The 13,976-nt window shown below is 40.2% G+C and overlaps 1 protein-coding gene across 1 annotated transcript in view; it reads left to right on the plus strand.

Moving 5' to 3' along the window:
* Positions 1 to 13,976, plus strand: part of me1 (malic enzyme 1, NADP(+)-dependent, cytosolic) — a 354,758-nt gene that overhangs the window by 114,037 nt on the left and 226,745 nt on the right. The window contains exons 2-3 of the mRNA XM_055635901.1: positions 4,102 to 4,235; positions 10,520 to 10,669. Coding sequence (XP_055491876.1) covers positions 4,102 to 4,235; positions 10,520 to 10,669 — 284 coding nt within the window. The remainder of the gene's footprint in view (positions 1 to 4,101; positions 4,236 to 10,519; positions 10,670 to 13,976) is intronic.

Here is a 13,976-nt window from a genome sequence, read left to right on the forward strand (position 1 = left end):
AAAAAAACTTCACCAAAGGATTTCATGATAACCACCCTTGAATCATTGAAATTACAAGGTCGGCATGAGCTGTGAGTCATTGATGTCAACGTGTAGCATTCAGTAAAGGGTGGACTGCCAAAATTCCATGCAATTGGCAAGGTTAGGAAGGGTTTGTCAAACAACATGTGGTGCGGTCCTCACTAGAGTTAAAAGTAGTTCAGAAAGTCTGGATGACTATTTTTTCGATTTGTGGGACAGTTATTTTCCCCCACTTTCCCCTCTTGAACATGCATTTCTACTATCTTCATGTATTAGTAATCGGTGCTGCTATCCCTTTCCAGTGCCTGTTTAGTGTAAATCATAGATAGACGCAAAGCGCTGAAGTATCTCAGTGGGTCAGGGAGCATCTCTGCGGTATATCTTTGGTATATACCAGCATCTGCAGTTCCTGTCTACACACATAGTGTAAGTGTGCTTGCTTCCAGATGCCAATGTGTAATCCAATTGTCACAATTAAAATCTGTCATAAAATAGAAAATCTGAGTTGCTGTTGAGATAAAGGCAGAAAATGCGAGAAATAATGGGTTGTTCTGCATGTTATGGGTAAGAGCGCCTTGTTCTCTATCTTGGTAGTTGTCTTTGTCTCTGTATATACAGTATTCTTAAAAAATGACCAGAGAAATGATATAAATGTCAATTCTCTGCACATTTATGTCAAGCGTTGAAACATACATGGCTGACAGTTTAAAATAGTTCAGAGTTGAGAAAGCAAATTGTGAATTAAATCCATTGCTGCCTTGAAGGAAGTTACAGGGAGCTGGCAGTCACTGGCTTCTTCTTCTGTGTCCATCTTCCATGTTTCAAATGTTGACATCACTGTCATCGTCCGTCCTGAAAAAGACGCAAGCTTCCGGCGATAATCAGTGGGAGCCATCACATGTTGCGATAGATGATGGTGGTAGCTGACAATCTAGCACATCAGGGTGCTAATAAACTGTTCCCTGCAGATGCATTTTGGAAGGGAAATCAGTAATATAACTGGAGATTTTTTTTGTTAGTGTTATAGAATAAATGAAATATAAATAAGAATTATTTTTAATGTGTAGGGAGACTATATTATTTTCCTTAAGTTCATCAACATCATATTCTGCACATACCCATTCACTTACTTGTATGAGCTTTTTAACTTTTCTTTTGGGAGTTTTTCCAAGTGAAAAATAATTGAGCACAATGTTCGTTTCAAATAATAAAAACACAATATTTGCCTATACATGGCCGTTTCTATTTTATATGAAGTACAAGATAACTTGACCTTGAGTATTTTCACTATTTCATTTGAATTTCATTAGTTTTCCAGCTTTTTAATAATGTTTTGATAAACTGTTTACATTTGTGATTTAGAATCTACTTTGTGATGTAGAGACCTACTATGCTGCTTTCAATTTAGAAAATCTATTAATTGTCCACCAGGAGATGATTTTGGACACCTTCCTTCTATCTTTTTAGATTTACCTCCCATAATGATTTATTAGAATATCCTATGAAGGATATCCATGACTGTGATGAATGGCCAGGCAAGTGAAATATTGATCAACATCAGCTCTGTATGCCACTGAAATATTGCACAGTGTTGCTGAACTGCTAAATTGCATATTAATAATCCCAAAGCAGGAAAACGCTGACAAGTTTTGAGTGAATTTTCCATGTTTTACAATGGCATCTTATCAAGCATAGTCAGCACTGAGCGGTTTGAGAATGTCATATCTCATTTATTTCAGTTTTTGGCAAGAAAATAAAGGCAGGTTGATGAAGTTAGCATGTTTCTTGTAGAGTACATGGATTTGTGTGAGTTGTTTGACAAGGTGCCAGCAGGCCAGCTGATCAGAGAGGTGACAGACCTTGATATCCGAGGGGACGAGGCATGTTGGATCTCAAACTGACGCAGTGACCAGAGCCAAATAGCAATATTTTTACATTTTTGCTGGAGGACTGTTTCAAGTCAATCGAGTTTTAATGGTATGGTGAGCTATAGGTACAATGAAAACGGTCTTGCAACAGGGTTACAGGCACATTATCTCAGACTACACATGCAAATATAAATTATACATACATTGCACGTATAGATAGAGCTCTCAGGGCTAGTGGAATCAAGGGATATGGGGAGAAGGCAGTCCCGGGTTATTGATTGGGACCGATCAGTCATGATCGCAATGAATGGCGGTGCTTGCTCGAAGGGCCGAATGACCTCCTCCTGCACCTATTTTATGTGTTTCTATGTATATTTTGCAAGATAGTGAAAATAAAAATACTATTTGTGTTGGGGGAGGCAGGAGGCAACAAGTGCGAAACATAAATTTCAGAAAACAAGTCGAGGACAGAGCAAGAGGTGATCCTTAATGTTCCGTTTAATTAGGTAGGATTAGGGTCGTGTGGGCTGGCTAAAGAACCTGATAGTTGTGGGAAAGCAAGAAATGGACACAAAAAGCTGGAGTAACTAAGCGGGTCAGGCAGCATCTCTGGAGAAATGGTATCATTGACGTTTCGGGTCGAGACCCTTCTTCAGATTGAGAATTAGGGGAAAGGGGAAACAAGAGATAGACGGTGATAAAGAGAGATATAGAACAATTGAATGAAAGATATGCAATGAGTAACAATGATCAAGGAAAGGTGGAGCCCATAATGGTCCATTGTTGGCTGTGGGCTAGGAGATTACGAGTTATACAGAAAGTGATACTCAACAGGACGACAGTGAAACTAATACGACGACTATGGTGGGGGAGGGACGGAGAGAGGGGATACAAGGCTCCCAAGCAAAATATGAAGGTAGACAAAAATGCTGGAGTAACTCAGCGGGTGAGGCAGCATCAATGGAGCGAAGGAATAGGTGATGTTTCGGGTCGAGACTCTTCTTCAGACTGATGTGGGGTTGGGGGGGGGGGGCGGGAAGAAGAAAGGAAGAGGTGGAGACAGTGGGCTGTGGGAGAGTTGGGAAGGGGAGGGGAAAGAGGGAGAAACTAAGGACTACCTGAAATTGGAGAAGTCAATGTTCATACTGCTGGGGTGTAAACTAACCAAGCAAAATATTAGGTGGTGCTCCTCCAATTTACGGTGGGACTCACTCTGCCCATGGAGGAGGCCCAGGACAGAAAGGTTGGATTCGGAATGGGAGGGGGAGTTGAAGTGCTGAGCCACCGGGAGATCAGGTTGGTTATTGCGAGCTGAGTGGAGGTGTTGGGCGAAGTGATCACCAAGCCTACACTTGGTCTCACCGATGTAGAGCAGCTGCCACCTAGAGCAGCGGATGCAATAGATGAGGTTGGAGGAGGTGCAGGTGAACCTCTGCCGCACCTGGAATTATGAAAGCGAAAAATGAGGTGCATTTCTTCCAATTTGCGTTTACCCTCACCCTGACCACAACCCCCACCCTTGCCATGTCTCAGCATTCCCCCCCACCTCTCCCTTTCAGAAACATATTCATTGGAAAGAAAACTGCAACATTTATTCTGTGCATTGGGACATGATATATTGGACAATTGAAGCTACTTAATTAATTTTTTGCCAGTAATGAGAGTACTGACTTCCCCCCTAAATTTATTATGTCATCATAGGTTGTCATCTCCATCCCTTCCCATCCCATTCGCTATCTTTTCTCCCCACCCGACCCATTACCACTAAAAGGCTTTGTGTACATATGTTCATTTAATTCCAGTTTAGTGAATGTTGGTCACATCCACAGCTTGTGGCACAAAGGGTCATTTTGTGCATTCAAGAGGTCCAAACTGAATTTAAATTGATTTTCAGTTGTCAGACATTCAGGTACCCATATCCATATATCAGTTTGAAGATGGGCCCAACCCGAAACACACCTATCCACGTTCTCCAGAGAAGATGGCTGACCTCCTGAGGCACTCCAGCACTTTGTCTCATTTAATAAAAAATGTAAACCAGCACCTGCAGTTCCTTGTTTCTACTGTCAGACTTTCAATGGTGCCCAAGTCCCTTTTGGAAAGTGTGTTGCCAATTTTTGATTAGTTTTGTCATCTGGCATTTAAGAGTTAATAATATTTATAGTGAAGGTAATAATTTCAAAGTGTATTGTCCTTTTATTTGTCCTTACAGGGCATGGCCTTTACTTTGGAGGAGAGGCTGCAATTGGGCATCCATGGATTATTACCTCCAAGTGTTATCAGCCAGGATATTCAGGTCCTACGAGTGCTGAGGAACTATGAAATGACGAAAGATGACTTTGAACGGTAAGATGAATAAAAAAAATTATATTTAACTTTTGAAAGAATGCCTTGCCTAAAGTGAAATGGCAATCTATGTTTTTTTTTAAAGCTGGGCTGTATACATTGTTCTAACATCTGAATATTGTTCTAGTCTTAATTTCCTTTCATTTACTAAGAATACATATATTAAAAGGCTATTTAATAAACTGATTATGGAAAAAAATAGCAAGAAGGTCACATGCAACAACCCGTGGTGAAGATAGAAATACCAATGACTAAATGTTACCATAATGATGTCTGGATTGGGGTAAATTAGCTCCAGCTAGAGGTTGGACAGACTTGGATTCTTTTCTCTGGAACACTGGAGATTAAGGGGGGGGCGCTGATGGACAGACAGGGTAGACAGTCAGAATGGGAAAATAAAATGCTAGAGGGCATAGCTTTAAGGTGAGAGGGGAAAGATTTTAAATATATATAAACTTTACATTGAGGCTGGTGATTACATGGAATGTGCTGCTGGGGATGGTAGTTGAGGCAGATACGATAATGACATTTAGAAGTACTGGATAGGCATATGGATATGCAGGGAATGGGGGGATATGGTTTGTGTGCAGTTGGGTAAGAAATGATCTTGGCATCATGCTCGGCACAGATAATGTGAGCCGAAGGGCCAGTCCTTGTGCTGCACTCTTTTACATTCTATGTTCTCGTGTTTCAAAGTAGCAGAAAAAAAGTACTGCACCCATGAGATGGGTTCAGCTTTCGCAAAATGTGTTTGGCATTAATTGTTCGGTATTTAAATAGATTGAATTTCATCACAAAATGCGAATCCTTCAGAGACGGCTGTAAATGCAGATGTTCTCATTGCTCGAAATCATGACTGCCAAATGCTGCATTAGCCGAAACCAAAAAAAACATTGGAAATATGCATTTGTGAATCTCCGTAAACAATATGTAGCATTGAATGCAGATGCTGTGAAACTAATTGAACTTAGTGGATATCAAACAGGAATGGAATGTAAGGGAAGGCTAGCATGAAAACAGCTGTGTATAGATTATCTGTACCTGACATTTCAAAGTTCAGGCATGAACGCGTGCAACTGGAAACTTCTGGTTTCCTTTCAACCATCTTGCAAAGAAATCGGTGATACTGTTGACTTAAATTGTTAGCCCACACAATGTAGTTCTCTCAAATTCCTCTCTGCTGGTGACACGTGTGCTGTTTTGGCACATACCAGAAATGAGAATTTTTTACACTATGTCTTTCGGTTTGAAAGGTTGTTGTTTGAAAGAGAACTATTCTAACAGTGGCATAAAGAGTTAATGGGATGAAGAATAAAGATAGAATAACAAGGAACTGTGGATGCTGGTGTACTAAAGAAAGACACAAAATTTGGAGTAACTCAGCAGGTCAGGCAGCATCTCAGGAGAACGTGAATAGGTGATGTTTTGGGTCGGGACCCTCTTCCAGACTGATTGCAGGAGTTGGAAAGAAAGCTGGAAGTGAGGAGGGTCACGGTAGAGCATGGCTGGTACTGGTGAATGCTGGGGGGGGGGATAGATAGGCAGCTTGTTGGACAAAGGCTATAGTTGAAAAAACATGGGTAATAAAGAGTTGTGAGTTGTGAAGCAATTTTATCTTGGCACAAAATGGTAGTTAATCATGCATTTCATTGATTTTCTGTTGCACTGGGATTCCAATGAGCCTCAATGCAAAATGAATATCCCCAAGGCTTATGATATTTTATAACCTTCTCTAAAAATCAGATTATATTATTGTCAGAAACACCAGGATGCAATGAAATTCCTTGCTCGCGTGAAGCTCAGAGTACAGGGAATGCATGATAATGAAAGATGCAATAATAAATTTAGTAACTGGAGCAAAATAGCAAATGGTGCACAGATTGTCATGCAATCGTGTAAAGTAGTGTAAAAAAAGTACTAAAGTGAAACAACAGAATAACCAAGGGTAGAAACATAGAAACATAGAAATTAGGTGCAGGAGTAGGCCATTCGGCCCTTCGAGCCTGCACCACCATTCAATATGATCATGGCTGATCATCAACTCAGTATCCCGTACCTGCCTTCTCTCCATACCCTCTGATCCCCTTGGCCACAAGGGCCACATCTAACTCCCTCTTAAATATAGCCAATGAACTGGCCTCAACTACCCTCTGTGGCAGAGAGTTCCAGAGATTCACCACTCTCTGTGTGAAAAAAGTTCTCCTCATCTCGGTTTTAAAGGATTTCCCCCTTATCCTTAAGCTGTGACCCCCTTGTCCTGGACTTCCCCAACATCGGGAACAATCTTCCTGCATCTAGCCTGTCCAACCCCTTAAGAATTTTGTAAGTTTCTATAAGATCCCCTCTCAATCTCCTAAATTCTAGAGCGTATAAACCAAGTCTATCCAGTCTTTCTTCATAAGACAGTCCTGACATCCCAGGAATCAGTCTGGTATGAAATATACATGGCAGTACTTCTGGGAAGGGTGTGTAAAAGAAGTGATTGGTTCAGGAATCCAATATCCATGGGGAAGAAGCTGGTCATAAGATCCTGATGCAGTGCACCATGAAGTTGGACTGAATGAATGGAAGTGACAAGCCTGTGTGGATTTGGCTGTGTTCACCACTCTCTGCAGGTTGAGATGGCCAAGAGTAAAGTAATTACCACACAAGGCAATGATGCATCCCAATAGAATACTTTATGTAGAAAATCTGTAGAAGTTCGATAGTATCTTCATGGACATGCTGAATCTTCTCAGATGCCCTATAAAGTAAATGTATTGTGGCAATAATTGTAAATACAGCCTTGGGTTTGTTCGCGTAAAATCCAGACTTTTTGTTTCGTTGGTGGACATCCCATTGAATTGAGATGTGCTGAGGACATTTTAAATGTCTACCATTGTTTATGAGATCCAGGTGCACATTTTCAGCACTTTCCTTATGTTACTTCAAAGTCACATGACATTTGAATTGTGCTAAATGCACATTAGATTTTAGAATATCAAATTTATCTTGAGCTTGGAATTAAAGTCTGGTAGTAGAATGTAATTTTTGATCAGCTGTTGCGATTGAAGTGATAGTTTTCAAATGTTGCTCTGTTGTGTTTCAGTAATGCTAAATGGCTGAAGTTGTTTGCCTGCAATCTATTTGTGATGTGGTGTGATTAGAGTGGGAGATGTATCAATGTATGAGCTGGGGTAGAAGGCAAGCCAATTCTGATAGAATTTCTGTAGTTACGTTAAGCATTCAGGAAATAGTTATTGTGCAGAAAGGAACTGCAAATGCTAGTTTATACCGAAGATAGACACAAAGTGCTGGATTAACTCAGCTGGTCAGAGGGAATCTCTGGAGAAAAAGTATGGGTGACATTACGGGTTGGGACCCTTCTTCAGAATGTCAGAAGATGGGTCCCGACCCGTACCGTCACCCATACTTTTACTCCAAAGAAGCTGCCTGACCCACTGAGTTACTCCAACACTTTATGTCTATCTTCTGGAAATGGTTATTGTAGCATTTCATTTTAAAATATGAAATTATGTTTGCATTATAAATGATATTCAAAGACAGATATTCAAATATCTTAGGAAAATTAGGTTAAGAAACCGATAAACATATTCCAAGTAATATTGATGTCATTGTTTCCAATAAAAAAAAAGGAAAACAAATTGATGAATTGGTGGCCATCAGTTGCAAAATTCAAGAACAAAGCGTGTTGGAGTTGGTATTTTGAGTTTTACTTATCGAATGAAAGTTATATTCCGTGAATGCTGAACTCAGTTCTGGAATTCAGTTCTGCCTTTTTCCTCTTGCTTAAAGGAGGTTTACAAGTTAATTATACAGATTGGTTATACGGTCATAAATGATAGAAGCAGAATTAGTCCATTTTGGCCCATCAAGTCCGCCATCCAATCATGGCTGATCTATCTCTTTCGCCTAACTCCATTCTACTGCCTTCTCCCCATAACCCTTGACACCAGTACTAATCAAGAATCCATCTATCTCTGCCTTAAAAATATCCATTGACGGCCTCCACAGCCTTCTGTGGCAAAGTATTCCACAGATTCACCACCCTCTGACTAAAGAAATTCCTCCTTATCTCCTTCATAAATGAACGTCCTTTAATTTTGAGGCTATGACCTCTGGTCATAGACTCTCCCACTAGTGGAAACATGCTCCCCACATCTACTATATCCAAGCCTTTCACTTTTCGGTAAGTTTCAATAAGGTTCCCACTCATCCTTCTAAACTGCAGTGAGTACAGGCCCAGTGACGTCAAACGCTCATCATATATTAACCCACTCATTCCTGGGATCATTCTTAGAAACCTCTTCTGGACTCTCTCCCGAGCCAATACATCCTTCCTCAGATAAGGCGTTCAAAATTGCTCACTATATTCCAAATTCGGCCTGACCAGCACCTTATAGAGCTTCAACATTACATTGGCACTGGAGAGAGTGCAGAGATTCATCAGGATGTAGCCTTGACTGTAAAACATTTGTTATGGAGTGTGATGAGGCAGTGTGAGTTTATTTTCCTTTGAGTCAAGGAGGCTGACATGATAAAGGTATATCTTTTTTTTATTTCAAAAGTAAACTTTATTCAGAATAATAATTGATACAAAACAAAAACTGCAAACAAATTTCAGACATTCTTAGTGATAATACGGTCAATAACGACGTTCTTAGTAGTGTTCACTTCTACCTTTTGAACAAAGTGGTATCCTTTCCCTTGTTTGAGGGGTGATTTTAAAGGAGATCTGAGGGATGTTTTTTTTAGTGTTAGTGGAACTCATTGCTAGAGGACGCGGTGGAATTCCATACAGTTACAACATTTAAAAGACATTTTGACAGAAATTTAAATAGCCTACAGATAGAAGGATACGGTAGTGGTGCAGGCAAATGTGATCAGTGTACATGGACAGAAAGGTTAATATGGACATTGGGATATTTCTGTGCTTTAATGATTATCTCAAATAAAGAACTACCCCGGTAATCTCAGATTGCATTCTGGCACAATAATTTTCAGCATATGCTATTGTGTTTAAAAAGTTTTGATTATATCAATTTCAACACTCTTGGATAACTATTCAACACTCTTGGAAATATAAAATACACATATATTTATATTACATTTCGTGCCCAGACATCATAGGGAGGAAGGGGGTGGAATATGTCTGCACTGGATTTACATTCTCTCACTTGGATTGCTCTCTCCTTGATTAAGATTTCATGGCTAGATAACCATGGTTCAAGTTGGCTCATTTCCATTGTCAATTTCAAACATATCTTGTTAAGCACCTACTGAATGTAGTAAAAGGGGTAGAAAACCCATTGGCAGTAGTTAGTTTCCATTTATAGGAATGAAGCATCACACCATCCGACGTGGGGGAAAAAAACCTGGCTAGATATTTTTAAACCACTTGTAAAAAATAAATTTAAATACTGGAAATGCTCATCAAGTCAGGCAGCGTTTCTGAAGAGAGGAATAGAGTTAATGTTTTGGGTAAAGAAAGGAAAAAAACCAACTGCAATGGTGAACACTTGGTTGGGTCAAAGTTCAAATAAGAAATCAATTACTTAAAATGTCAGCTCTGATTCTTCGACCATAACTGTTCACTGACCACCTAACTGTGTCCAGCATTTTTAACAATTAACGTAAATGAGCTCATCAGAATGAATTTATGTTAAAAATGGCCTTCGATGGTTCTGTCTGTTTCCCGCACTCCCATTTCAGTCAAGGATCCATTTGTGCCTCGATGAGAAATTGAGCACTGAACTTATCTGGTTTCTGGGCTTTTGTAATATTACAACTTTCCACTGAATACAAAGGGGAAATGGACGGAACCCTATAGAATGTTGCATCTAGCAAAGACATATAATTTATAGGTAATTTGAACAAACATATTTTACTCAAAGAATAAACAAGTGTGCAATCTATTTGATTCTGAATTTTTAACTTCACAATCACAATCGCATGGAAATGCAGAATATTGCCACGTACGAAAATCAGAAACCTATTCTACCTCGTTCCAAAGTGTCTTGTCTGCTTATTTCCAACATTTGCTGTTTTCTCCCTGTGTTATTAAAAAAAGCTTTGCACTCAAAAGATGCAAATTAAATGATGAGGAAACAAAGAATTGCAAATGTTGGTTTACCAAGGAAAGACACAAAGTGCTGAGTTACTCAATGAGTCAGACAGCATCTCTGGAAAACATGGGTGTGGGTGACGTTTTGGGTCAGGACCCTTCTTCGGTCTGATTGCTTGCTATGATTTTGATTTTAATTTTGTACATTTTCTTGCTTAAGGTACATTTTTCTCATGGCCCTTCAAGACCGAAATGAAAAGCTTTTCTACAAAGTACTTCTATCGGATATTGAGAGATTCATGCCAATAGTTTACACACCTACTGTAGGCCTGGCTTGCCAACAATATGGACTTGCATTTCGCAGACCAAGGTAAATTACCTGTATCTTTTATAACAGATTTGTGTTGCAGTGAATCCATGCTAACTGAAGTCTATCTTTTGATGTAATTCACAATTATGGCAATATTCACAGTTGTATATGTGTTGATCACATGGATTATTAATTCTTTAACCTACATGTCAGTGTTATAAACATGGCATCTCTTTGTGTCCTGCCTAGGTGAGGTCTTCTGTATGATTTTACCGGGTTGTATATGAAACAAAGAATTTCACTGTACTTGGGTACATGTGACAATAAGTATCCTTGAATTGAATACATACATAAAAGGCAGATGCATTTTAGTATTAAGTGTGGATGCTGCTCATTGTGCAGTAGAAGATTCAAATGGTTGTTTCACTCTGTCAAAATGATCAGAAAACACGATTTAGTGAACAAGCACTCTGGCATAAACCCGCTTTGCATGGATCGTGTGTTGAAGAGGAGACTGGTGAATTTTATGTTATTGAATCATTCCAGGTCACCATATGTTAGTCTGAAATCCACAGATGCATTACGTACAAGGCACCGCTGCATTCATAAATTTCCCCTCCTGAAGCCAAACCCTGCTGTGTCTCAATTACTTGCCACATGGCAGAAAAAAGATTCTGACTGAGACATGGGCAGTTTATTTGCACCAGCATCTTGCAAGGCAGGAACAGGATACTGATTGTGGATGATCAGCCATGATCACTGTGAATGGCGGTGTTGGCTTGAAGGGCCGAATTGCACCTATTGTCTCTTGTCTAAGGCTGTGGAGACCAAGTCAATGGATATTTTTAAGGCGGAGTTGGATAGTTTCTTGATTAGCACGGGTCTCAGAGGTTATGGGGAGAAGGCTGGAAAATGGGGTTGAGAGGGAAAGATGGATCAGCCACCATTGAATGGCGGAGTAGAAATGATGGGCTGAATGGCCTAATTCTGCTCCTGTAACTTATGAACCTATAGCAAGATAAAAGTATTCCTATGGTATCCAAATACCCCAACTTGCTTAAACTTTGTCGCTTGCATCAATCCTATCCTGACCATAGCATATAGGAAGTTTTAATTTCTGTCTTTTCCCCCCTGAGATGTAGCAAAGAGACAAATACTGAACAGGATGCCTCCCAGCACATCTGCAAACTGCTCCTAGTAATATTGTGAACAGACAAATGAGCTACAATATGCATATAAATATGCTTTGAAGAAATTACCTTTCATCTTGTCTGTTTTTTGAAAAATCATTCTGCATTTTGTCAGACAATGCCTCTGTGTTGTGCAATTTCTGTTACAGTAGCAGTGTGAGTGGGAGTCAGTCAGTGCTTTGGGATCTCTTTCATTTTCCTAACATGTGATGGCCAAATTGGACTCCACACCATCGAAGAATTAGCTCTGCAATTGTGGATCGCACAGGGATTTATTGCAGATGTTGTCCATCATTAATTATGAGCTGAATTGGCTGTTGATCACTATAGTGTAAAGAATTGTCATTTGAGATAGATGCCACAGAGATAGCCTGAGGTTGGTTGTAATTATGACGATTCCATTTTTCCCAATGCCGTGAATGATATCGCTAAGGTTGAGGGCGAGGAATGGCATCCAGAACGCCCGGACATCTGCATTGTTGACCCTTTGTACTCATTGATTTCTTTGTAGCTCTGTACGTCAAAGGAGGCTTTTCAGCCCATCAAATACCTTGCTCTTAGCACTATCATGAGTTATATTTCCCCCATTTTTACCTGCTTGCAACTTTTACTTTCTCATATGCCCATCAACTTCCCAATTCCTAAGATAGACACAAAATGCTGGGGTAACTCAGCAGCTGAGACAGCATCACTGGAAAAAATGGGGGGGGGTGACATTTTGGGTCGGGACCCTTCTTCAGACTGAAGAATGAAATAGGTTTTGGTTTGTTATAATTTGAAACCTCTTAGCCTCAGCTTTCAATTGATCTCAAAGTAGGTGACCTGCTCTGAAATGATTCTGTTTGTGTTTCTGACACACCTGCCTGAGTAGCATTTAAAATATAAGCTGAATCAGATTGAAGAAAGATCCCGACCAGAAATGTCACCTACTCATTTACAGAGATGCTGCCTGACTCACTGAGTTGCTCCAGCCTTTTGCGTCTATCTTTAGTATAAACCAGCATCAACTGTTCCTTTTTAAAAAAATACTTTGTAACTTCCCAATTCCCGCCACGCATCCACATTGGGGCAACTTCCAGCAGCCAATAAATATAACAGAGTTTAATTTTGTTTGGATACAGTGCGGAAACAGGCCCTTCGGCCTAGCGATCCCCGCACACTAACATTCTCCTACACACACTAGGCTAACATACCTGTCTGAAGAACAAATTACATTTTTCCCAAGCCAAATAGCTAACATACCTGTACGTCTTTGGAATGCGGGTTGAAACGAGATCCTGGAGAAATCACACGCAGGTCACGGAGAGAACATACAAACTTGGTACGTAGTCAGGATCTTACCCGGGTCTCTGGCGTTGTAAGGCAGCAACTCTACCGCTGCGCCACCGTGTGTTTGGATGGAGGAGGAAACCGGAGCATCTAGCGGAAACCTATGGGGTCACAGGGAGAATGTGCCCACTGAACGCAGACAGCAAAGGCTGTTAGAATCAAACCTGGTCTGCTGAAGCTGTGCAGTAGCAGCATTACCACTGCACCATCCTTGACTTTACAATGGCTTTTCCAGTTTATTGCTCGTAACATTGAAAGGAAGAATTTTCTATAAAATTCTATTCCAATTCCCGAATAGTTTAGATTAGATTAGATTTAGATTTTTACTTTATTAAGTTTGGAAACGTTATAACTGTACATTGTAAAAGTTGGGTATTGTGGAAATTTTACAATGGCACAGATTTGAGCAGATTTGAGAAGAATCCTTCTCAAGTCAGTAATTAGGATTTTCGTTCTTTCTACACTGCAGTTTTTAGGCCCAATTTTTAAACATTCGAATGAACATTTCATTTTTATTCGTTTGACTGCACAGAGGATGTTCCAATTAAGGTTTAGAACATGTGCTACTGGCGTAATATATAATTTTACTTCGGAGTCACGTGAGTGACTACGTGAAGACCCCGCCAGCATGCATGCGCGACATAGCGTCTCACGCAGTGCAACAGCGACGGACGGGAGTACGAGCTCTCCCGCAACAAGTTTAAAAACGGGACCTCCAGGTAAGTAAACTTTCTCTGAGTTCGTGTTTTGGAACCCTTGTTCTGCTTTACTTCAACAGGAACATGAACAAGGGAAAACAACCAAGGAAGGTCGTACCACGTCCGACTGCAATGGACCAGGAGGGTCCC

The sequence above is a fragment of the Leucoraja erinacea genome, chromosome 5 (genome assembly GCF_028641065.1).
Source record: "Leucoraja erinacea ecotype New England chromosome 5, Leri_hhj_1, whole genome shotgun sequence".
Classification (NCBI taxonomy): Eukaryota; Metazoa; Chordata; class Chondrichthyes; order Rajiformes; family Rajidae; genus Leucoraja; species Leucoraja erinaceus.